The sequence below is a fragment of the Arachis ipaensis genome, chromosome B06, assembly GCF_000816755.2.
Source record: "Arachis ipaensis cultivar K30076 chromosome B06, Araip1.1, whole genome shotgun sequence".
NCBI lineage: Eukaryota > Viridiplantae > Streptophyta > Magnoliopsida > Fabales > Fabaceae > Arachis > Arachis ipaensis.
Window position 1 is genome coordinate 62,023,438 of NC_029790.2, and position 26,753 is coordinate 62,050,190.

At 37.3% G+C, this 26,753-nt stretch overlaps 2 protein-coding genes across 2 annotated transcripts; both read right to left on the bottom strand.

Annotated features, from left to right (window-relative positions):
- LOC107646910 lies at positions 11,090-15,919 on the bottom strand. The gene has a single exon (XM_016351053.1). The coding sequence runs from the start codon at positions 15,917-15,919 to the stop codon at positions 11,090-11,092; it is 4,830 nt and encodes a 1,609-aa protein (XP_016206539.1).
- LOC107648777 (wall-associated receptor kinase-like 20) lies at positions 19,380-21,901 on the bottom strand. The gene has a single exon (XM_016352595.2). The coding sequence runs from the start codon at positions 21,456-21,458 to the stop codon at positions 19,524-19,526; it is 1,935 nt and encodes a 644-aa protein (XP_016208081.1). The 5' UTR covers positions 21,459-21,901; the 3' UTR covers positions 19,380-19,523.

The window sequence follows — 26,753 nt, forward strand, 5'->3', positions numbered from 1 at the left end:
TAGTGACAGACGCAAAAGGATAGTAAATCCTATTCCAGTATGATCGAGAACCTCTAGATGATTAGCCATGCAGTGACAGCGCATTGGACCATTTTCACAAAGAGGATGGGATGCAGCCATTGACAACGGTGATGCCTCCAGATGATTAGCCATGCAGTGACAGCGCATCGGACCATTTTCACAGAGAGGATGAAAAGTAGCCATTGACAACGGTGATGCCCTTACATAAAGCCAGCCATGGAAACGAGTAGGATTGATTGGATGAAGACAGCAGGAAAGCAGAGGTTCAGAGGAACGAACGCACCTTTATATGCTTATCTGAAATTCCCACCAATGAATTACATAAGTATTTCTATCTTTATTTTCTGTTTATTTATTATTAATATTCGAAAACTCCATAACTATTTGATATCCGCCTGACTGAGATTTACAAGGTGACCATAGCTTGCTTCAAGCCGACAATCTCCGTGGGATCGACCCTTACTCACGTAAGGTTTTATTACTTGGACGACCCAGTGCACTTGCTGGTTAGTTGTGCGAAGTTGTCAAGTTATGTTTGGACCATGGTACTGTGCACACGTTTTTTTGGAGCCATTACCAGGGAGAGAACGAACAACAAAGTTTACAACCTCAGAGTAACAATTTCGCATACCAAGTTTTTGGCACCGTTGCCGGGGATTGTTCGAGTTTGGACAACTGACGGTTCATCTTGTTGCTCAGATTGGGTAATTTTCTTCTTATTTTATTTTCAAAAAGTTTTCAAAAAAATTTTCCAAAAAAAATTATTTTCAAAAAAATATATATATATTTTTTCTTCAGAATTTTTAAGAATGAATTCTAGTGTTTCATGAAGCATGTGAAGCCTAGCTGGCTGCAAAGCCATGTCTAAATTCATTTGGACTGGGGCTTCCAACCCAACATTATCAAGAGCAAGCTAGTTGTTGCTAATCCACCTGCTGCTGTTCCTGATCCACCTCATTTACATGCTAAAACTTGACTGGCTATTAAGCCATGTCTAACCCTCAGATTGGAGCTTTAGACTAAGACTGCAAGATTCCTGGAATTCATATTAAAAATTTTGGAATCCTTATTTTTCTTTTTCACATTAATTTTTGAAAAATCTAAAAAAAATTCATAAAATCATAAAAATCAAAAATATTTTTTTGCTTCTTGTTTGAGTCTTGAGTCAATTGTAAGTTTGGTGTCAATTGCATTTTTTCTAAAAATTTTATGCATTTTTCGAAAATTCATGCATTCGTAGTGTTCTTCATGATCTTCAAGTTGTTCTTGGCCAGTCTTCTTGTTTGATCTTCATATTTTCTTGTTTTGTGTTTTTTCTTGTTTTTCATATGCATTCTTGCATTCATAGTGTCTATACATGAAAAATTTCTAGGTTTGGTGTCTTGCATATTTTCTTTTCTTGAAAATTTTTCAAAAATAAGTTCTTGATGTTCATCTTGACATTCATAGTGTTCTTGCATGCATCACATGTTTAGATCCAAAATTTTCATGCATTGCATCATTTTTCTTGTTTTTCTCTCTCATCATTAAAAATTCAAAAATCAAAAAATATCTTTCCTTTTTTCTCTCATAAATTTTGAAAATTTGGATTGACTTTTTCAAAAATTTTTAAAATTCAATTGTTTCTTATGAGTCAAATCAAATTTTCAATTTAAAAATCTTATCTTTTTCAAAATCTTTTTCAAAAATCAAATCTTTTTCATTTTTTTATTTATTTTCGAAAATTTTAAAAATATTTTTCAAAAATATTTTTCTTAATTTTCGAAAATATTATCAACAATTAATGTTTTGATTCAAAAATTTTAAGTTTGTTACTTACTTGTTAAGAAAGATTCAAACTTTAAGTTCTAGAATCATATCTTGTGATTTCTTGTGAATCAAGTCATTAATTGTGAATTTAAAAATCAAATCTTTTTCAAAACTAATTTCAATCATATCTTTTTAAAAAATATCTTTTTATCTTATCTTTTTCAAAATCATATCTTTTTCAAAAAAAAAATTGATTTTAAAAATATCTTTTCTAACTTCTTATCTTCTTACCTTTTCAAAAATTGATTTTCAAAATTTGTTTCAACTAACTAACTAACTTTTTTGTTTGTTTCTTATCTCTTTCAAAACTACCTAACTAACTATCCCTCTCTAATTTTCGAAAATACTTTCCTCTTTTTCAAAAATTCTTTTTAATTAACTAATTGTTTCAAAATTCAATTTTACTTTATTTCTTATCTAATTTTCGAAAATAACTAACCCCTTTTCAAAATTTATTTTCGAAAACTTCTTCCTCTCATCTCCTTCTATTTATTTATTCATCTACTAACACTTCATCTCACCCAAATTCGAACCCCCTCTTCCATCTGTGTTTAAATTTTCTCTTCTTCCCTTCTTTACATTACATTCTTTTCTTCTTCGACTCACGCAAGGGAACCTCTATACCTGGGCAAAAAGGATCCCTATTATTATTATTTTTCTGTTTCCTCTTTTTCATATGAGCAGGAGCAAGGACAAGAACATTCTTGTTGAAGTAGACCCTGAACTTGAAAGGACTCTGAAGAGGAAACTAAGAGAAGCTAAAATACAAGAATCCAGAGATAACCTTACAGAAATTTTCGAACAGGAAGAGGAGATGGCAGCCAAAATTAATAATAATGCAAGGAGGATACTTGGTGACTTTACTGCACCTAATTCTAATTTACATGGAAGAAGCATCTCCATCCCTACCATTGGAGCAAACAATTTTGAGCTTAAACCTCAATTAGTTTCTCTAATGCAACAAAACTGCAAGTTTCATGGACTTCCATCTGAAGATCCTTTTCAGTTCTTAACTGAATTCTTGCAGATATGTGATACTGTTAAGACTAATAGAGTAGATCCTGAAGTCTACAGGCTCATGCTTTTCCCTTTTGTTGTGAGAGACAGAGCTAGAATATGGTTAAATTCTCAACCTAAAGATAGCCTGAACTCTTGGGATAAGCTGGTCAAGGCTTTCTTAGCCAAGTTCTTTCCTCCTCAAAAGCTGAGTAAGCTTAGAGTGGATGTTCAAACCTTCAGACAGAAAGAATGTGAATCCCTCTATGAAGCTTGGGAGAGATACAAGAAACTGACCAAAAAGTGTCCTTCTGACAAACCAGTTCATGTACACTTCTGAGAGGAATCCTGTGAGTAATCGGACGCCTCAGAAGAAGGGAGTTCTTGAAATTGATACTCTAAATGCCATATTGGCTCAGAACAAAATATTGACTCAGCAAGTCAATATGATTTCTCAGAGTCTGAATGGAATGCAAGCTGCATCCAACAGTACTCAAGAGGCATCTTCTGAAGAAGAAGCTTATGATCCTGAGAACCCTGCAATAGCAGAGGTAAATTATATGGGTGAACCTTATGGAAATACCTATAACCCCTCATGGAGAAATCACCCAAATTTCTCATGGAAGGATCAAAAGCCTCAACAAGGCTTTAATAATGGTGGAAGAAACAGGTTTAGCAATAGCAAGTCTTTTCCATCATCCACTCAGCAACAGACAGATAATTCTGAGCAGAATCCATCTAGCTTAGCAAATTTAGTCTCTAATCTATCTAAAGCCACTGTGAGTTTTCATGAATGAAACAAGGTCCTCCATTAGAAATTTGGAAGCACAAGTGGGCCAGCTGAGTAAAAGAATCATTGAAACCCCCCTAGTACTCTCCTAAGCAATACAGAAGAGAATCCAAAAGGAGAGTGCAAGGCCATTGAATTACAGGTAGAGGAAGTGTTAGTAAAGGTTGAAGGCCTTTACATCCCTGCTGATTTCATAATCCTAGATACTGGGAAGGATGAGGATGAATCCATCATCCTTGGAAGACCCTTCCTCGCCACAGCAAGAGCTGTGATTGATGTTGACAGAGGTGAACTAGTCCTTCAATTGAATGAGGACCCCCTTGTGTTTAAAACTCAAGGACATCCTTTTGTAAACATGGAAAATAGGCACAGTAATCTTCTCTCAAAACAGAGTCAACCAGAGCCCCCACAGTCAAACTCTAAGTTTGGTGTTGGGGAGTCTCAACAATGCTCTGAACATCTGTGAGGCTCCATGAGAGCCCACTGTCAAGCTATTGACATTAAAGAAGCGCTTGTTGGGAGGCAACCCAATTTTTATTTAATTATATTTTTATTAGTTATATGTCTTCATAGGTTCATGATCATGTGGAGTCACAAAATAAATAGAAAAATCAAAAACAGAATCAAAAACAGCAGAAGAAAAATCACACCCTAGAGGAGGAGTTCACTGGCGTTTAAACGCCAGTAAGGAGCATCTGGCTGGCGTTCAACGCCAGAACAGAGCATGGATCTGGCGTTGAACGCCCAAAACAAGCAGCATCCTGGCGTTCAGACGCCAGAAATGCACACTGAGGAAGAGTTGGCGCTGAACGGCAGAAACAAGCATGAAGCTGGCGTTCAACGCCAGAAACATGCTGCATCTGGGCGCTGAACGCCTAAAACAAGCCTCACTTTGGCGTTTAAATGCCAGAATTGCATGCAAATGCATTTTACATGCCTAATTGGTGCAGGGATGTAAATCCTTGACACCTCAAGATCTGTGGACCTCACAAGATCATCTCAGGATCTGTGAACCTCACAGGATCCCCACCTTCCCTCCTCATAATCCTAGTTTTTTTTCCACATCTTCTTCTTCATCTATTCTTTCTTCTTTTGCTCGAGGGCGAGCAACATTCTAAGTTTGGTGTGGTAAAAGCATAGCTTTTTTTTTAAGGGAAAACAAAAGCTTCCATCAAGGATCTATAGCTCAGTGGTAGAACATTTGACTGCAAATCAAGAGATCCCTGAGATACCTCAGGGGATACATTTTTCTCCACACAATTATTGGGAGCAACTAAGGGGGAACATCAAGAGCTCCATCATCCTTCATGAAATTAGAGAAGATCAAAGAGCAATGAGGGAGGAGCAACAAAGACAAGGAAGAGACATAGAAGAACTCAAGGACATCATTGGTTCCTCAAGGAGAAAACGCCACCATCACTAAGGTGGACTCATTCCTTGTTCTTAAATTTTCTGTTTTTCGTTCTCTTATGTTGAATGTTTATCTATGTTTGTGTCTTTATTACATGATCATTAGTGTCTAAGTGTCTATGCCTTAAAGTAGTGAATATGAATCCATCACCTCTCTTAAATGAAAAATGATTTTAATTCAAAAGAACAAGAAGTACATGAGTTTCGAATTTATCCTTGAACTTAGTTTGATTATTTTGATGTGGAGACAATACTTTTTGTTTTCTGAATGAATGCTTGAACAGTGCATATGTCTTTTGAAGTTGGTGTTTTAGAATGTTAAATATGTTGGCTCTTGAAAGAATGATGAACAGGAGACATGTTATTTGATAATCTGAAAAATCATAAAAATGATTCTTGAAGCAAGAAAAAGCAGTGAATACAAAAGCTTGCAGAAAAAAAGAAAAAAAACATTGGCGAAAAAAAAATTAAAGAAAAAGAAAAAGCAAGCAGAAAAAGCCAAAAGCTCTTAAAACCAAAAGGCAAGAGCAAAAAGCCAATAGCCCTTAAAACCAAAAGGCAAGGGTAATAAAAAGGATCCCAAGGCTTTGAGCATCAGTGGATAGGAGGGCTTAAAGGAATAAAATCCTGGCCTAAGCGGCTAAACCAAGCTATCCCTAATCATGTGCTTGTGGCGTGAAGGTGTCAAGTGAAAACTTGAGACTGAGCGGTTAAAGTCAAGGTCCAAAGCAAAAACAGAGTGTGCTTAAGAACCCTGGACACCTCTAATTGGGGACTTTAGCAAAGCTGAGTCACTNGCTGAAATTGAGGGACTTGAGCAAAAATCAGATTCAGAGGTTGAAGAAGGACTGCTGATGCTATTGGATTCTGACCTCCCTGCACTCAAAGTAAATTTTCTGGAGCTACAGAACTCAAAATGGCGCGCTTCCAATTGCATTGGAAAGTAGACATCCAGGGCTTTCCAGCAATATATAATAGTCCATACTTTGGCCGAGTTTAGATGACGCAAAAGGGCGTTGAACGCCAGTTCTATGCTGCAGTCTGAAGTTAAACGTCAGAAACACGTCACGAACCAGAGTTGAACGCCAAAAACACATTACAACTTGGCGTTCAACTCCAAAAGAAGCCTCTGCACGTGAAAAGCTAAAGCTCAGCCCAAGCACACACCAAGCGGGCCCCAGAAGTGGATTTATGCATCAATTACTTACTTTTGTAAACCCTAGTAGCTAGTTTAGTATAAATAGGACTTTTTACTATTGTATTAGACATCCTGGATTATATTTTTGATCCTGTGATCACGTTTTGGGGGCTGGCCATTCGGCCATGCCTGAACCTTTATCACTTATGTATTTTCAATGGTAGAGTTTCTACACTCCATAGATTAAGGTGTGGAGCTCTGCTGTTCCTCATGAATTAATGCAAAGTATTACTGTTTTTCTATTCAATTCAACTTATTCCGCTTCTAAGATATTCATTCGCACTTCAATATGAATGTGATGAACGTGACAATCATCATCATTCCCCCACGAACGCGTGCCTGACAACCACTTCCGTTCCACCTTAGATTGGATGAGTATCTCTTAGATCTCTTAATCAGAATCTTCGTGGTATAAGCTAGATTGATGGAGGCATTCATGAGAGTCCGGAAAGTCTAAACCTTGTCTGTGGTATTCCGAGTAGGACTCAGGGATTGAATGACTGTGACGAGCTTCAAACTCGCGAGTGTAACGCACCTCTATATGCTTATCTGAAATTCCCACCAATGAATTACATAAGTATTTCTATCTTTATTTTCTGTTTATTTATTATTAATATTCGAAAACTCCATAACTATTTGATATCCGCCTGACTGAGATTTACAAGGTGACCATAGCTTGCTTCAAGCCGACAATCTCCGTGGGATCGACCCTTACTCATGTAAGGTTTTATTACTCGGATGACCCAGTGCACTTGCTGGTTAGTTGTGCGAAGTTGTGAAGTTATGTTTGGACCATGGTACTGTGCACACGTTTTTTTGGAGCCATTACCAGGGAGAGAACGAACAACAAATTTTACAACCTCAGAGTAACAATTTCGCATACCATCAACTTAGACACTACCAGTGCAAGGGGATCTGTGGAGATACATATGGGAATTGAAAATAAAGGAGCAACATGTTAGATAGAAGATGATTGATGGCCTTGCTATGGAGGTAGGGGATGGTAGATCCACCAGATTTTGGGAGAATACTTGGCTCCAAGTGGAAAAGCTGAAAGACTCATTTTCGAAACTTTTCTTGATTTCAAACCAAAAAGGATCAGTAATTGGGGATTGTGGGTTTTGGGATGAGTTAGAGTAGATTTAAAACTTCCAATAGAGGAGAGAATTCTGCCAATGGGAGGTAGATACCTTGGATCAGCTACATCATATCTTGCAATCTATTACATTAATAACATTAGTACAAGATAGAATGGTGTGAAAATTTTATAAGAAAAGCATTTATTCTACTAACTCATTTATCCAGATTTTGCAGGAAGAGACTTTGGCCGATGATAATCTGAGCTACAAATTCACAAAAGAAATTTAAAAATGATTAGTTCTACCGCAAGTTGAGTTGTTCATCTGGTTTGTATTAGTAGGCTGACTCAATACAAAGGACCGGCTAAATAGATTGGGGATCATCGAACAGAATGATAATTTGTGCGTTTTGTATAAGAAGGATGTTGAAACTATATAAGACTTATTTGTTACTTGTGAGTACTTTTGGTAGGTGTGGTGTGTATGGATCACAGATATTGGATAGGAGTGGAATATTTCAGGTACCTTAAAAGATCACTTTAAGAATTGGAAAACCATGTCTTTGAGAAAAGAGTTGCGCAAGTAGTAATTAGTTGGGTTCTTCTCAGTTATATAAAATATTTAGTTACGTAGAAATGATATCATATTTTAGAATAAAGTAACAGATGTAGTTAATTGTGTTACTCGATTATTTTATTATGTTAAAAAATTGTGTGATAATTAACTCATACTGTTGATGGTTATGTCAGAGATAATATAAAAGTTGTTTTTGATTTATTTTTGTTCTGACCTGATGACACCGAGGTATAGTTCGTTCCCCGGAAAGGATCGACAAACTTCTTGTGGTGGAGAGGGAAAGCACGGCCGTTGGAACCGAGGTGGTGAGTACCTGCAAAGGTTCTCCGACGCTCAAGTCAATAAGAGAGTGTATGAATATGAGCTTTTTTGGAAGGAAATGGATTACCTTTTTCATCTCTGCTGTCTGTCTTATATCTGCTTAATTGATTGTAGGTGATCGTTGTTATGTAACGTCCGAGCATTAATTCACATATCCGACGTTATAAGAAAAACATAATTGCTGATTTAATCAGAATATTCGGTTATAACTGTAAATCATACGTTGCCGAGCTATAACTCGTAACCGACTTTTGCTTGCTTATATCACAGCCCCCAAACTTGGCCTGATCTGAAGAGAACAGGTTGAGCTTATTATTGATTAACGAGTTATAGCTCGGTATCCTCAGCCCCCAGGTCAACGTGTCGTATCAGATTTCCAAGTTGGCGTATGAGAAGTTTGCTCGAAATAAATTCATATGTATTTAGTTTTATTGGTCATTGTGTTAATTTAATATTTTGTCTGGTTCAACTTCCAACATTGATCTTGGACCGTTAAAGCACTTCTATCATGTGTGGATGGGATTTATTTGTGGAACTGAAAAGTTTAATTAAACTAGTGCCTTAGTTTCAAGTTTTCATAAACACTTCGTTTAAGTTGGGTGCAGAAGGCAATGAGTAGAAGAGGTCAGTGCATTTTCATCTTCTTCTTTTCTTTGTTTTTTGTTGAACAATGAGTGAGAAAAAGAAAAAATCGTTTCCCTCAGTTGAAATTGTTGAAAAATATGATTGGGTTGACAATGATGTTCATATACGGGCTTCTCTGTTTTCTGATATTGAGAGTGTGAATCGCATAAATGCGAGTAGGGTAATGAGGACTGGGTTTCATGTACAGTTGCTACCATGCAGCCGGACGGACCGCGTCTTCCATCGACAAGATGGCTTTGAATATTTTTATGTTTATAGTTGCATGATTGAGGAACTAAGAATTAAACTTCCCTTTTCTGTTTTTGAGTGTAGTGTGATGAAACAATTGAATTGTGCTCCATCCCAAATACACCCGAATGGGTGGGCTTTTATCAGATGTTTTGAAGCTCTGATGGATTTTCTTGAAATTGAACCAGATTTAGAGTTATTTTTTTCTCTGTTTCAAGCAAAAGGGGTATGGAAGGGTTTATGGATTAATCTAAACAGCACCCCTGGATTTTCTATTTTTAAGCTTTATAAATCATCGTTCAAGGATTTCAAAGAAATGTTTTTAAAAGTTAAATCAGTGGATGAGGAGTTTCCATTTTACCTTGATGAAAATTTGGGGGAAAGATTCCCGCTTTACTGGTGTTGCCATCCGCAGCATATCCTCGGTCCCGACCTTATCAATAGCCGGAATGAGTGCATTATCTCTTTTTTGATTGAGATGGTTGATAAAGGGGGACTGATATCTGTTTCTGATCTGCTAACTTGGGAGGAAAATAAATCTGTTGTGTTAGAGTATTTTGGTGAGAAAATTTGAAACTTACCTTTTCTCAAAATTATCTTTAGCTGTTTTACTGACTTCTATTCTTATGAATGTTTCAGCTAGTAACTTCCCTGGAGTGACTGCCTCCAGTCTGAGATCCCGATTCAAGAGCAAAAATTTTGAGGGATCTTCATCAAATGCTGAGAAAGCTGATGGTGGGGCTGAGGTTGATCAGCCTCTGCCAAAAAAGAAAGGTATCGTTTTCAAAAAGAGAAAATCTGAGGCAGTTGTTGAAAATGAGGTGCGAACTGAAGAGGAAAGGTTGCAACTTGATGACCTGCCAAATTTTATCTTGAGGCAAGAGAGATTACATTCTTTTGATGAGGAAGAAGAGAATTCCTCGGTATGGAACAAGAAATTTCCTTATAGTGTTGTTTCGGATGAAATTGTTCAGTCTGAGGTAGATAGAAATCGGGTGGAAGAGGTTGGGGATCTAGGCGTTGACCAGTATCTTCAGGTAATGTGTTTTTGAAATATGTTATTGGTTGTGTGTTTTGTTCTGCTGTTCTTTCTAACTTGATTGTGGTTTTGTTTTTTCAGGTGTTAGGATTTTGATTGGCCAGTATTGGCCGTAGTCAGGAGAAAAAACACAAGAAGGGGTTATCTGAGGCTTCGAAGATTGCTATCTTGAAGGAGCAACTAGTACTCAGTGATGCTAATGTCAAAGATTTGAAGAAAAAGTTGTCTGAAATTGAGACTGATCTTAAAATTGAAAAGGAGTGTCATGAGAGAATTTCAGCACTGTTGAAAGAGAAAGAAAGTGATCTTTCGAGCACAAATGATCGGTTAACCGAGTTATCTACGAAGATGAAGAAATTTGAAGAAAATAAGCAAGGTGACATTCTGGATGCTTTTGCAGAAGGCTTTGAGCGGGCTGTCAATCAGGCGAAGTTCCTTGTTCCTGATGGGGACTTCGGTGCTATGGATCCTGCTAAGGTAATTCAAGGAGGTAAGCTCGTGGATGACGAGGAAGTTGCTGAGGAGGGAGATGACAACCTCGCCGACTGATTTGTTCAGGAGTTCGTCTTTTAGTTCTGTTAGGAGAGAACTTTTCTGTGTATTTTGTTGGATACAGTTTCATATCCTGATTTGTGTAGGTCAGTATTTTGATTATAGACTGGTAGATTAGGTTTTGCTGTTGCCTAATCGGTTTTTTGATATGGCCGTTTTAAGGCTCAATGACTGAAATGATGACTGTAATATTTGCGCATTCGTATGATAATGCGACTTACTGTTTTATTAGTAACTTCCCTTTATAGGAATATTGCATCTGAATAGTGGCAAGAAATATAAAAGAGAATGAATGTTTATTAATAATGATACCTGTACAAGTTTGTTCAAGTGAACCAGCCTCATTAAAACCCCCTATGAGCAAAAACCCTTTTTGGGAAAAAATTCTCAAGGTGGGAAAAAGAGTACTGGTATGCTGCTTATTGTTAACTGTAATATTGCTTCAAAGAGTTGATATTCCATGTGTTTGGAATTTGTGTGCCATCTAACTGTTCCAATTTGTATGCTCCTCGGCCTAGTACCTCAGATACTCGGTACGGGCCGTCCCAGGATGCGGCGAGCTTCCCATGAGAAGGGGGTCGGCGAGCTTGCTCAGTCTTACGGAGTACTAAGTCTCCGGTGTGGAACGATCTTGGGACAACTTTCCTAGAATATCGTTGGCCCACTTGTTGTTGCAAGGCTTTGTGCCGGATTGCTGCTGTTTCCCTAATTTCTTCAATTAAGTCAAGCTCTGCTTGCCGAGCTTTTTCATGATCTTCGGCTAATGTTCGCATGGAGCCTTGAGACACTTCCATTGGAATCATTGCTTCGGATCCGTAGACTAGTCTGAACGGAGTTTCCTTGGTCGTGGAGTGGATTGTTGTGTTGTATGCCCATAAAACTTCAGGGATAAGCTCGGCCCACAGGCCTTTTGCGCTGTCAAGTTTTTTCTTCAAGGCCTGAAGGATGATCTTATTTGCTGCCTCTGCCAAGCCGTTGGATTGCGGATGTTCCACAGATGAGAAGTGCTGCTTTATTTTTAAATTCTGTAAAAATTCTTTGAAAGTGCTATCAATAAACTGTCGACCATTATCGGTTACGATATGGCCTGGTATACCGAATCTACAAATTATATATTTCCAGAAAAAGCTTATCATTTGTGATGAGGTAATTTTTGCAAGTGGCTGTGCCTCAATCCATTTAGAAAAGTAATCTACTGCAACTACCAAAAATTTTACCTGCCTGGGAGCAGTGGGGAAGGGGCCGAGTATATCTATTCCCCACCGATTGAACGGCCAACTTACTGTTGAGTGATGGAGATGTTCCGCAGGCATATTAATGATCGGCGAGTGCTTCTGACAGTTGTCGCAGGTTCTGACTTTATGCTTACTGTCCTCCCATATTGTCGGCCAATAAAATCCTGCTCGGAGAGCTTTCTGGGCCAAGCTCCTAGCTCCCCAGTGTATGCCACAGATTCCTTCGTGGGCCTCGGCCAAGAGAAGCTCGGCTTCTGACCTGTCTAGGCATTTCAATAGTGGTCGAGAGTAACCTCGCCTATACAGAGTGTTATTTAGCAAGGTGAAAAAAGAAGCTTGTCTTCTGAATTTACCTTTGTTTTCAATTTCCTCTGGAACAGAGCCGTTGCGGAGGTATTGAATGTAAGGTTGTTGCCAACTATCTTTACTTAAGGTGTTTAGAATTTTTGCTGACTCAATACTCGGTTTGTCTAAGGTTGATTGTAAAAGTGTGGCAGTGTGTGCTTGCGTTGTTGCTAATTTGGATAAGACATCTGCCCTATGGTTTTGTTCTCTAGGTATATGGGCGATTTCTATTTTAGAAAATTTGTTTAACAAGTCCCGAACAATATTCAAATACTTCAAAAGAATTGGATCTTTTGTTTGGAAACTTTGATTTACTTGTTGTACCACTAATAATGAATCACAGTAAACCTTCAAATAATCAACATGTAAATCAGTGGCTAACCTGAGCCCAGCTATGAGGGCTTCATATTCTGCTTGGTTATTGCTGGCTTTAAATGAAAATCGGAGAGAATGTTCGAGGATTATACCATCCGAGCTTTCTAACAATACTCCAGCTCCTGCCCCTTGAGTGTTTGAAGCTCCATCTACAAATAGGGTCCAGAGCCGACTTCTTTCCTCGGAAGAAGTGTTAGTAAATTCTGCCACAAAGTCGGCTAGGCATTGTGACTTAACAGATCCCCTAGGTTGAAATTGTATGTCGAACTCGGAGAGTTCAATAGACCATTTAGTCATTCGCCCTGCTAATTCAGGTTTAGAGAGTATCTGTCGAAGTGGATGCTCTGTTCGGACAATGATTGTATGACTCTGAAAATAAGGTCGGAGACGTCTTGCCGAGAATATAAGTGCCAGGACAAGCTTTTCAAGCTTCGGGTATCGCAGCTCTGCGTTTTGTAGTGTCTTGCTCACGAAATATACTGGCTGCTGGTCTTTGTTGCTTTCTGTAACAAGAGCAGAACTAATGGTGAAGTCAGTGACAGACAAGTATAAGTATAATGGGTCGCCGAGTTTTGGTTTCTGCAAAACGGGTGGTTTGGAGAGGAAATGTTTAAAGCTTAAAAATGCGTCTTCACATTTTTCATCCCAGAAGAAGTTCTTTGTATTTTTCTTTAAACATTGGAAAAAGTTGAAAGATTTGAAGGCCAAGCAGGGCAAGAATCTTGACAATGCCGCTAATCTGCCTGTTAGCCGTTGAACATCCTTTGTCGTCTTTGGACTTTGCATATCGAGTATTGCTTGGCATTTCTCGGGGTTTGCCTCAATGCCTCGACTTGTCAGGATGAATCCGAGGAATTTTCCGCCTTTGACACCGAAGGCGCACTTCTCGGGGTTCAGTCTCATGTTATATTTTCTGATTTGAGCAAATATTTCTTCCAGGTCATGTATATGGGATTCGCCGACCTTTGTTTTGGCGACCATGTCGTCGACGTAAACCTCAATATTTCTGCCTATTTGCTGCTCAAAAACCCTGTTCATCAGTCTTTGGTACGTCGCCCCTGCATTCTTTAAACCGAAAGGCATAACATTAAAGCAGTAATTACCATATTCAGTTATAAAAGCAGTTTTTTCTTGGTCTGATGGATGCATAAGGATCTGATTATAACCCGAATATGCATCCATAAAACTTAAAGTGTCATACCCACAGGAGTTATCTACTAATGTATCTATGCAAGGTAAAGGATAAGCATCTTTTGGACATGCTTTATTTAAATCAGTAAAGTCGACGCACATGCGCCATTTACCGTTATTCTTTTTTACCATGACGACGTTGGCCAACCATGTGGTGAATCTAATTTCGCGAATGAATTTCACCTCAAGGAGCTTGTTAACTTCTGACATGGAGGCTGATCGTTTCTCGGCGCCGAGGTTTCTCTTTTTTTGGGAAATTGGTCGGGCTGCTGGACTGACAGCTAACTTGTGTGTGATTACTGACGAACTAATCCCCGGCATGTCTCCCGAAGTCCATGCGAATAGGTCAGCGTTCGCGCATAAGAAATTGGTCATTGTTATCCTAGCGTCGTCGTCCATTGACGTTCCGATGTATGTGAACTTTGATGGATCGTCGGTTAAAGCGACCTTTTGAAGATCCTCATTAGGCATGGGACGTTCTTGAAAGTCAGCCCTTGGGTCTAATTCGGTCAAGATTGGCTGCTTGGATTGTATTGAATTGACCCGAGTCTCAGTGTTTCTTCTGATGGGTTTCAGACTTACGTTATAGCATTGCCGAGCTTCTTGCAAATCACCATGTATGGTTGCGACGACGTTATCCTGCACAGGGAACTTGACACAAAGGTGATAAGTAGAAACAATAGCAGCAAATTTATTTAAAAAAGGTCTCCCTAAGATAACGTTATAAGGGCTAAAACAGTCTACGATCAGGTACTGAATGTCCTGTGTTCTGGATAATGGCTGTTCGCCCAGTGTAGTCTGCAACCATGCAGACCCCATGACTGGCACTCGTTCTCCTGAGAATCCGACCAAGTCTCCTGAATATGGCTGCAAAATGTTAGTGCTCAATTTCATTTTTTGAAATGTTGCAAAAAAAAGTACATCAGCACTACTTCCTGGATCAAGCAATGCCTTCCGAACAATAAGGTCTCCCAATTGGATAGAGACGACTACAGGGTCGTCGTAGTTCGTATGTCCGGAATTGAAGTCAGTAGGACGAAACGTCAGTTCGGGGAGCTCTGGGATCGGTGCCGAGTTATGGTCAGCGCCTTCGACCATTAACATAGCTCGGTACGTTCGTTTTCTGGCCGAGTTGGTACTTCCTCCACCGGCATAGCCCCCTGAAATACAATTGATTACTCCCCGTGGTTGAGCTGGGGCCTTATCCCTTTCTTTTGATGATTGTCCTGTTGAGGGTTGCTCGAAGCCGGATGCCGTTCTCTTTTGAATGTGACCTGCAATAAATTTATCAAGATGGCCTTGTCGTGCCAACCGCTCTAGGAGATCTTTAGCAATTATACACTCATCAGTTGTATGACCATGCTTCTGATGAAAGGTGCAGTATTTAGATTTGTCGACGTTCCTGGGCTCGGGATAATTGCCTGCCTTACGGGGGGGTTTAATCAATTTTGAGTTCAGAATTTCCTTAATGATATCATCCCTTTTGGTGTTGAACTGGGTATATGATTCGTAACGAGGTACTGGTTTGAAACCCTTCTTGGTATCCCGAGCTCTTTCGTCATCTTTAACGGCTGGTTTTTCTGACTTCCGTGCCTGGCGAAGCTCTTCAATATCAATTTGTCCCCTAGCTTTTTCGCGGAATTCGGCAAGAGTTTTCGGTTTAGCTACCGCGATGGTTTCTTGGAATTTCCCTGGACGAAGACCACTTTTAATGGCATGGAGGTGTACCTCGGGATGGAGGTCTGGAATACTCATGGCGACCTTAGTGAACCGAGTTATGTAGTCCTTCAGACTTTCCTGTGGACCCTGTTTGATGGTTGTTAAGTAGTCAGAGTCGTGAAGATATATTGCCGAGGCTGCAAAATGGTCCTCAAACTGCTTGGCTAATTCCTGAAAACGTGAAATAGAATCTGCAGGCAAGGAACAAAACCAGTCAAGTGCAGGACCATCTAAAAAAGAAGGAAAACATCGACATAAAATAGGATCAGAGGCACCGTTAACGATCATGATTGATCGAAATTTTTTAACATGTTGTTTTGGGTCTCCCAGCCCGTCATATGGGGTTAGTGTGGTTGGTAGAGTGAACTGTCTGGGTAGCTGGAAGTTCATTATCTCGGCTGTGAACGGTCCTACAGAGTTATCTGGGTTTTCTGCCTCATCTTCAGGTTGGGCTTCTTCATTCTGTTATTCCTCGTCATCCCTATGTTGCGGGGTATCCGAGACATGAGTTGGTATCGATTGCCGTTCATCATTCCCGTGTTGTTCATGGTTATTATTGTTATGCTCCAGACGAGCATGTTCCAGTTGCGCGATTTGATTTTGCATACGCTGATTGTCCTCCGCCATTCGTTGGTTAGCTTGTTGAAGCTCGGTGACCATCCTTAGAAGCTCGGATGAGGTTGGGGGAGGAACATCAGCCATAAGGAATTTGGTACTTATACCGAATAATATTTCAAATCGGCCCTTCTTCTAGCGCCAAATGTTCTGACCTGATGACACCGAGGTATAGTTCGTTCCCCGGAAAGGATCGACAAACTTCTTGTGGTGGAGAGGGAAAGCACGGCCGTTGGAACCGAGGTGGTGAGTACCTGCAAAGGTTCTCCGACGCTCAAGTCAATAAGAGAGTGTATGAATATGAGCTTTTTTGGAAGGAAATGGATTACCTTTTTCATCTCTGCTGTCTGTCTTATATCTGCTTAATTGATTGTAGGTGATCGTTGTTATGTAACGTCCGAGCATTAATTCACATATCCGACGTTATAAGAAAAACATAATTGCTGATTTAATCAGAATATTCGGTTATAACTGTAAATCATACGTTGCCGAGTTATAACTCGTAACCGACTTTTGCTTGCTTATATCAATTTTATTGAGCATCTTTTGTCTTTGCCGATTGTATATTCCATTTCGAGTGTTGCGCTTTTTTTTTGGAAAAAAAAAAAGTTAAAATCAACGATGATTAATGATGAGTTATAGATGATTATCCTGAACTTTGTGCCCTATTAAGCAAATATCGACTATAATAGAATAATCCTCCGTGGATGGGACTAATATAAATATAGTTGTGGTTTTTGACTTTATTGATGCTTTCCTAGTATGACAAAGTTGCATTTCCATTCTCATCTTTATAGACGATAGAATTTCCCAAGTTGTAAAAGGAACATCACTTTTGAAGAGTGATGGGCATTCATACTCAAATCCAAGATTCCAATAGAGATGCTTATGCTTTAATTTTTTTTTTTGGTCCCGAGCTGCATATACCCTTTAATATATAAGTAACACTATGTCCTTAGATATCATGTTTACTTGTTTAGACATTCATTTTATGTATTTCTTCCTCTTTTAGTTCAACAAAAAGACTAATATTAAAATTTTAAAAATTTTGTGCGATGGACCGATGACAAAATTGTGTTTTTATATAATAAAAGTACTGTTTTTCTTTCTTGCTTTTTTAACTTTTGAATGTACAATTAATATCGATCTTTTCAACGCAAAACAAAGGCATCTAATTCCAATCTTTCCTTGTTCTCCCCGACCCAATTAAATCTACATTCCGATTCACTACAGTGGGTTGTGGCCTCTGTCAGACACTATATACCTTTCCATACCATACCAATACGAAATAGGAAATTTATTATTACTATTTTCACTTTTTGTTTTCCTCATATTCGGTAGCTGCTAACAATTTATGTTAAAACTAAATAAAATGACAGTTACCATATGAATTATAAACAAAATGAGTCACCTACCAAAAAACTGATGTTTGAAAGTAAAATGATTTACATTAACAATAATTATGTAAAATATTTTTTTGCTAATTTTAAGAATGAACATTCAAAGTTTAATAATTTATCTGGGAAAATGACTGATATGAGGGGAAGAAATACTTTCCCAAAAAAATGAGATGATTACAATATATTAAAAGTTTAATTAATTATTCTGTTGGTCCCTATAATTTCGTGAAATTTTCAATTAGGTCTCTATACTTTTTTTTCTTTTAATTGGATCCCTGCACCAATTAAAAAGAAAAAAAGTATAGGAACCTAATTGAAAATTTTGTAAAATTATAAGACTAACAGAATAATTAAACCTATATTAAAATACAACTTTTGTTAAGTAATCAATAAGGGATATAGCTAACTCCAATTAATTAGTAACTTTTTTTTTAATTTTTTTTAGAAGAAACGTGAACTCAAGTTATCATAAGAAACATTCAAAATTAAATAAAAAAAATATTCAAAATCATTGTGAAAAGAATATCCAAAATCTAATAAAAAAACATCTAAAACAATAAGAAGCATGTCGTTGTAGAAAGAAAATCGTAAACCTAATAATAAAAAGAAACATTTGAAACGTGACAAAAAAAAATCCAAAATCTAACAAAAACGAGATATTCAAAATCATTTTAAAACATCCAAAACCTAATAAAATGAGACATCTCAAAATTATTGAAAAAAGAACATTCAAAGAATAAAAAAACTCTTCTAAAATTATTTTTAAAAAATTATTCAAAATCTAAAAAGAAGAAATATCCAAAATATAAGAAAAAAAATTTGCAAAATCTAAGTGAAAAATATATTTGAAACTTACAAGAAAAAGCATCCAAAATAAGTAAAAAGAATCATCCAAAATCGACAAGAATAATAATAAGAAGAAGAATACTGTTGTAAAAAGAATATCCAAAAGTTAAGAAAAAGAAACATTTGAAACGTAACAAAAATAAACATCTAAAACCTAATAAAAATGAGACATCCAAAACTGTTTTAAAAAATTCAAAATCTAACAAAACGAAACATAAATTATTGAAAAAAGAACATTAGAAGACTAACAAAAAAAACATATAAAACCATTACAAAAATCATTCAAAACCTAAAAGAAGAAATATTCAAAACATAAGAAAAAGAAACCTCCAAAATTAAGAAAAGGAGCATGAGGAGAAGCATTTGGAAGGAAGCATGGGTGTGCGATGATCTGACGACCTGCCGACCGACAAAGAACTAGAATGGGTCAGGGTGCGAAGAGTGAGGTGGAGGTAACGTTACAGTAGTGGAGGAGAGAGATATCGTGGCCGTGTCGTTCTTACACGAGGAGATGGGAGTTGTGGTAAAAAAGGTTTAGAAGAGGAGACGCGGGTATACAGCGCGACGATGAGCGAAGGACTAGGAGGGACCCATAGTGGAGAGAGGGAAGAGGAGGGGATCTCGCGGCGGCAGTAGAAGAAAATTGCGATCCCAACGCATTATAGATTGGAGTAGTAAGACATGTATTTTTTGTGAGTATAAAAATATATATTTTTATTTTAAAATTAGCTTTATGACTGGGTAATGCTAGGTAGACAAAAAAAAACAGCCATAACTTGTCTTATTTAGCATTCATTAATTGTCGCAACAATTAATGAATGCTAAATAAGGCAAGTTATGGCTGTTTTTGGCTGATTTTCTTTGGTTACCAAACATTTCCGCAAATTAGTTACCTAGTTAAAATAATATTAATACCAATGGTTACAAAAGACTAATTACAATACAAACTTTTAGTATAACACATGAACTCAAGTCATAACTCAAAATCCAAACAATTTCCCACAATCAGCATATGCTCATAGCACTAATCTTTTCTACTAATGAAATTCAGCGAGAAAGACAGATTATTGATTATTATAAGTAAACACATCAAGTCTTAGATTTCAATACAATAAGTTAACTATGCGATGCACTTATTGTTCATTCTCAACTAAAACGTTAACATTAACATTATAATTCCTCTCTTGATCTATAAGCTTAAATATGGAAATTAGGCGCTGAACAATATCCTTCATGCTAGGCCTTTCACCTTTTTTCTCCCTCAAGCAATCGAGTGCAAGCTCCGAGAACATTCTTATGCTTCCCCTAAACTCCCCCTTGCAAACAAGTCTCCGATCCACAACCTCCATGAGTAGTGTCCCATTGCTTGCATGCTGGCTCACATGAACCGCCAGGTTCACACAATCCGGATCGCGGTTAAAATCAATCACTTTCTGAGAACTCAAAAGCTCCAACAACACCACGCCGTAGCTATAAACATCACTCTTATCTGTTAACTGATAGTTTCTGTAGTATTCAGGATCCAAGTATCCAACAGTTCCTTGAGCACAAGTTGAAACATGACTCAGCCCCGGGATAGCCAGCTTCGATAGCCCGAAATCGGATACCTTGGCATTGAATTCATCGTCCAGAAGAATGTTAGTGGACTTCACATCCCTATGGTAAATTGGTGTGTGCGCCGCGGAATGCAAATAGGCCAACGCCTCCGCCGTCTGAAGCGCCACTTTTAGCCTTGTTTCCCAATCCAAGAAGCTTTGGTACCTCCCGTGAAGATGGTCATACAATGTTCCGTTTGAGATGTACTCGTAGATCATCAATGGCTGCTCAGATTCTTCCACACAACACCCCAAGAGCCTCACAAGGTTCTTGTGATTCACCTGTGAGAGAATCGCAACTTCGTTGAGAACTTGTTGTGTGCTTTTGAGGTTTCCAACCTTTGCTTTCTTTACAGCCACCATTGTTCCATCTTGGAGTTCACCTCTATAAACTTCGCCAAATCCACCGCTACCTAGAATCCTGTCTTGGGAGAAACAATTTGTTGCCTTCTTCACTTCTTTCAGATGAAACATTCTATAAGGCTTCTCACCAGTGCTTGATTTCAACACATTCTCTCTTTCTTTTTCCTTCTTCTTCTTCTTATTCTCCTCCATGTAGCTATAGATTCTACAACATTTTGTGATCACAACAAGAACTATAGCTAGAGAGAAAAATATGGTAACAACAATTGAGATTACTATGCTGGTTTTCAATTTGGAATTTCTGGTGTGCCTTAAGCATGTTGCTGCATAAGGCTCCCAATGGTGTCCCTTGTTACAAAGACAGCGAAGAAGTCCGTTTTTGCCCGGCGAACACTTGGAGTCTCCGGAGCAATCTTTTTGTGTTTTGCATACCGGTTCGGGTGGTGGAAGCCACTGAATTTCTAGGCCTTCTTCCCATTCATTTGGAGGCTTATCCTCATCCAAATGGAGGATGCTTCTGAAAGCTTTACAGCCGGAATTGTGCAGGCGAATCTTGTAAGCTGAAGGGTTTCCACCAGCAACAAAAGTACAACAAGGGTGGATTCCACTTGCGCAATCAAGCGCTTGTGATTTTCTGACGTGGCCGGAACTCTCCAAGTATTGGTGGCAGATGCTGGAGGCAGAGCAGTTCAGGGGAGAGACCAAGAGGCGGGGTGAACAATTGAAGAGGAAAATGGTGTTTGAAGAAGTTATGTTGAAAGGAAGTGATTGGTTCAACCATAGACCATTGCTAACTGGCATGTCTTGTGTGACACATGATGTGCGAGATAGCCACGGTGCTGGCTGAACTACCATGCGTTGAATCGAGGACATGATTTTTAGTATTACATAGGAACTTTCGTTAAGTGTGTCAAAGTAGAGCTTTCCAGATTGCTGATCACACTGTAGCTTGTAGTACGGATCGCCACAACTCGGTTGTGTGCTTAATGGATAAGGAACCTGCATAGAGCCACACTGTGGACAAGTCTTTTGTGAAGAACAAGTGTGGTGACAAAGGAAAAGAAGGGTATGAAGAAGAAATGCGTAGCCAAGGTTGGAGCTTGGTCTCATTTTCGTTTCAGCAATGATTTTGGCATGGACAATTAGGAGATGAAGATGAGATCTTGAAAATTATGAAGCTGATATGAAGGTTGATGAATTAATCAAAAGGCTAGAACACTATATCTATATAATGCCAAAGAATAAAAGTGTATGAAATGCAAATTAAAGTGGCTACAAGAATCTATAGTGTGGAATGCCATAAAAAAGAAATTGGTGACTTATGGGACCATTTGATGCTCCTATTTATGATCATACAAATAGTATTTTCTTTAGCTATGCTCTTTCTAATTGGGTGCAAAGAAAAAAAGGTCTGGCATGTGCTAAGTTTGAAGTTTTTTTTCCTCCTCATTTGTTTTAGTTAGTCAATGAGATCATTGATAAAAGGTTCATAGTGGAAAAATGGTTTATTAAAATATAATATATCACAATGCTAGGACTTTATGGTGCTTCCACTGTGAGTTTGTGAAGAGCCAAAACTGAAATAAATTCTGAAATGTTATTTTTCTGTGACACATGTATCATTCAAAGTACATTGCACCGAGGTTTAAAACTATTACAATTACATTGAAACTCCACGATGTGCGGGGAGATAAATTAATTATATTTTATAGTATATTCTAGTAAATATTATATTATTTAGAGATTGATTAGATAATATATAAATTAATGTTAAATTTAAATTATTTATATTAAAATTATTTGGTAAAATATTTATTTGATAATTTGTATATAATTCTATATAATTATTCAACTAAAATGTAATATAAATTAAAATATAATTTATTAGTTTAAAAATTTGAATTCATTTATTTTTAAAAAAAAACCTACCTTTTTTAAATTTAAACAGATATACTATTAACATGTATAAGTTGTAGAATTTCAATATTTGTAACTAAAATTTTTATAATTATTATTATGATATTTTTAATGTTTATTTATTGTATTTAATTAGTACTTTATGTTTTAATAAATAATAATAAATAAGAGTTTTTTTTTGAATTTTTTTAAAAATTTTACTAAATGATGATGAGTTGATTTTTAAGTTTTGTCAAATCATCAAAGTTGTTGATGTAGTATCATTAGAAGAGAAATCCATGACTTAAACTTATTGTATAAGAAGTTGGTATCAACTTTTATATGATAAGAATAGATATCTAAATCACATGTTACTAGATATTGAATAAACTCATAATACTCTTTTCTCTAGTTACTACCGAAGAGTTAAGGGGTTCCCAATTTAGATCAACATTCTTTGGAAGTATTTTTTGTTGTGTTTTTAAGATTGTGTTTTAAATTTAATACCACATGAGATACTCTAATCTGTAACTTGTTCTCTCTTTCTCTCAATAATATTAAGTCTTCTCAAATATTAGCAAAAGTTACTTGCAATAATTTTTTCAATTAAAAAGAAGAATGAGGTTGTGCTTGTAACACCCTACCATTTATTGCTCTATACTTAAGTCATAATTCAATTATGGTTTGGTGCTACGACACAAGGTTAAGATATAAATACATATATATAGAAGGAATATTATACTCGAAGTCTGAGAAAGGATTTAAAACTCGAGAAAAAAATAATTCGTCGATTGCTCGCACTCGATAATGTATATAAGCGCATCAGAAGAAGGGTAGATAATTAAAAGCTCGAAGGAAGAATAAGAGTAAACAGACATATATAAGTATATATAAGTACCAGCTAGTCTCGGCCTGCGAAGACTAGGCCGGCTAGAGTTACAATAGTAAAACAGTTGGAAAGACAACCTATCTCTCCAAAATATATAATAAGCCTCTAAAGGCAAGTTTTCAAAACAAGTGCATAATATAAGTATTTCCAAAAGAAGGAAATAGTCTAAAATTTAAGCAGAATAAAAGGTCATCTTCGCTGTCCTTCCAGTAAACCTCCTTCTCACTGCGAAGTGCCGGGACCTACATCTGAAAAGTAATAATTCTCAAAACGGGTGAGAACATCATCCCTTACGGGGTTCTCATCAAGGCAATAATTCCAAATAGAGACTATGTAAAACCACATGAAATCACTAGGCAATCCTAATCTCCAATCAGACAAAGTTCAAGCCTAAGGTTCTTACTAATCTGATCAAGATAGATAAACTAAATCTCAACTGTATTAGTGATTTTTAAATCTCAATTTTCTCTATACAAATCATCAACCCTCTTAATAACATAGATTTCAAACTCATTTAATAATTCAATATTAAAATTTAGTTTCAATATTATCAATTTATTCTCAATTTTTTTTACAAACTCAAACACCACCTCTCATCAAGAACAACCCTAAGCATCACTACCGTCAGCATAAGGGATCTCTCAGTTGTGTAAACACATACAAGACAATACAAAGAATACACAAATAGAGAGAACAGGTAAAATAACTAGTTATTGCAAATGTTATTCTTGGAATAAAGATAATAAAAAAATGATAGTTTCATATTATCTCAATCTCATTATGTTGAAAATATGCTTAAAAAATTTCGATATTATGATTGCAAACCTGTATCTACACCATATGATTCAAGTTTACATCTATTTAAGTATAAAGGTGATAGTGTGTCTCAAATTGAATATGCTCGTATAATTGGTAGCTTGATGTATTTGATGAATTGAACTAGATCTGACATTGCATATGCTGTAAATAGATTGAGTAGATATACTCATAATCCTAATAAAGATCATTGGATTACTTTTAGCTAAAATTATGAAATATTTTAAAGCAACTATGAATTTTGGTTTATTGTATTATGGTTATTCCTCTATTTTAGAAGGATATACTAATGCAAATTGGATTTCTGATTCCGACGAGATAAAATCTACAAGTGATTTTATGTTTATGTTTACAGGAGGTGCAATCTTTTGAAAATCCACGAAGCAGACATGCATTGCTAGATCAACTATGGAATCAAAATTTATAGCATTAGAGAAGACATCGACTGAAGCCGAATGGCTATGAGATTTATTAGTGAATATCCCACTATAGAGTAAGAGATAAACATCTGTGACTATGCATTGTAATAGTCAAGCTACTATTGCTAGAGAAAAGAATAAGATCTACAATGATAAAAGTCGACATATAAGAATGCGGCATAACATTATAAGACTACTTATTGAAAGTTGTGTAATATCTCTGGATTTTGTAAGGTCAGAAAAGAATTTGGCTGATCCTTTGACGAAGTCACTTGCTAGGACACTAATAAGTGAAACTGAAGGTTGTGGTAGGTGGTACGCGGAATCGTGATTACACTTTAATTATGTAAAATTCATTGCTCTTTCTTTCCCTGGAAATGGCGCCAAGAACTTGATGCCAAGACCATGGTTCACAACTCCGTGTAACTAACCAGCAAGTGCACTGCCCAAGCAACTGAAAATCAATTAGGATAAAAAGAAGAGAATATACTATAAATTCCAAACTATCAATGAAATATAGCTCCAATTAGATAGATCCTGTGGGGTCCACAGATCCTGAGGTGTTCAAGGATTTACATCCCTGCACCCTTTAGGCATGTAAAAATGCCTTTGCACACAACTCTGGGCGTTCAGCGCCAGGTTGGTGCCCATTTTGGGCGTTCAATGCCCATTTGTTGCCATTTCTGGCGTTGAACGCCAGAACCATGCTTGTTCTGGGCGTTCAGCACCAGGATGCTGCCCATTTTGGGCGTTCAGTGCCAGAACCATGCTCTGTTCTAGCGTTGAACGCCAGACAGATACTCCTCCAGGGTGTGATTTTTCTTCTGCTGTTTTTGATTCTGTTTTCAATTTTTCTATTTATTTTGTGACTCCACATGACCTTGAACCTATAAAGACATGAAAAACAATGAAAATAAAAATTAGATAAATAAACATTGGGTTGCCTCCCAACAAGCGCTTCTTTAATGTCAATAGCTTGACAGTGGGCTCTCATGGAGCCTTACAGATGCTCAGAGCATTGTTGAAACTCTCCAACACCAAACTTAGAGTTTGGATATGGGAGTTCAACACCAAACTTAGAGTTTGGTTGTGGCCTCCCAACACCACACTTAGAGTTTGACTGTGGGGGCTTGGGTTGACTCTGCTTTGAGAGAAGCTTTTCATGCTTCCTCTCCATGGTTGCAGAGAGAGATCCTTGAGTTTTAAACACAAGGGAGTCCTCATTCATTTGGAGGACTAATTCTCCTCTGTCAACATCAATCACAGCTCTTGCTGTGGCCAGGAAAGGTCTTCCTAGAATGATGGATTCATCCTCCTCCTTTCCAGTATCCAGGACTACGAAACCAGCAGGGATGTAAAGGCCTTCGACCTTTACTAACACGTCCTCTACTTGTTCATAAGCCTGTTTTCTTGAGATCAAGATCAAACAAGAAGACTTACCAAGAACAACTTGAAGATCATGAAGAACACTATGAATGCATGAAATTTTCGAAAAATGCAAGATGCACATGAAAATGACACCAAACTTATGACATGACTCATGACTCAAACAAGAAACACAAAAAAAAATTTTTGATTTTTATGATTTTCTAATTTTTTTTGGATTTTTTCGAAAATTATATGAAAAAGAAAAAATAAGGATTCCAAAATTTTTAACATGAATTCCAGGAATCTTCGATTCTTAGTCTAAAGCTTCAGTCCAGGAATTAGACATGGCTCACTAGCCAGCCAAGCTTTCAATGAAAGCTCCGGTCCAAAACACTAGACATAGCCAATGGCCAGCCAAGCTTCAGCATGTGAATCAGGAACAGCAGCAGGTGGATTAGCAACAACTAGCTTGCTCTTGATAACAAATTGCTGCCTCAGTCCAAATAAATTTAGACATGGCTTTACAACCAGCCAGGCTTCACATGCTTCATGAAACACTAGAATTCATTCTTAAAAATTTTGAATAAAATTTTTGAAAACATTTTTTTTTTCGAAAACAGGTTGAGAAATTTTTTGAAATATTTTTGAAAAATTTTTGAAAAGAAAACAAAAAGAAAATTACCTAATCTGAGCAACAGGATGAACCGTCATTTGTCCATACTCAAACAATCCCCGGCAACGGCGCCAAAAACTTGGTACGCGGAATCGTGATTACACTTTAATTATGTAAAATTCATTGCTCTTTCTTTCCCTGGAAATGGCACCAAGAACTTGATGCCAAGACCATGGTTCACAACTCCGTGTAACTAACCAGCAAGTGCACTGGGTCGTCCAAGTAATACCTTACGTGAGTAAGGGTCGAATCCCACGGAGATTGTTGATATGAAGCAAGCTATGGTCACCTTGCAAATCTCAGTTAGGCAGATATAAATTGATAATGGTGTTTTCGAATAATAA

Bases quoted from the DNA above. Each gene is read 5' to 3' on its own strand.
- LOC107646910 (XM_016351053.1), bottom strand. From the start codon at position 15,919: ATGAACTTCCAGCTACCCAGACAGTTCACTCTACCAACCACACTAACC.
- LOC107648777 (XM_016352595.2), bottom strand. From the start codon at position 21,458: ATGAGACCAAGCTCCAACCTTGGCTACGCATTTCTTCTTCATACCCTT.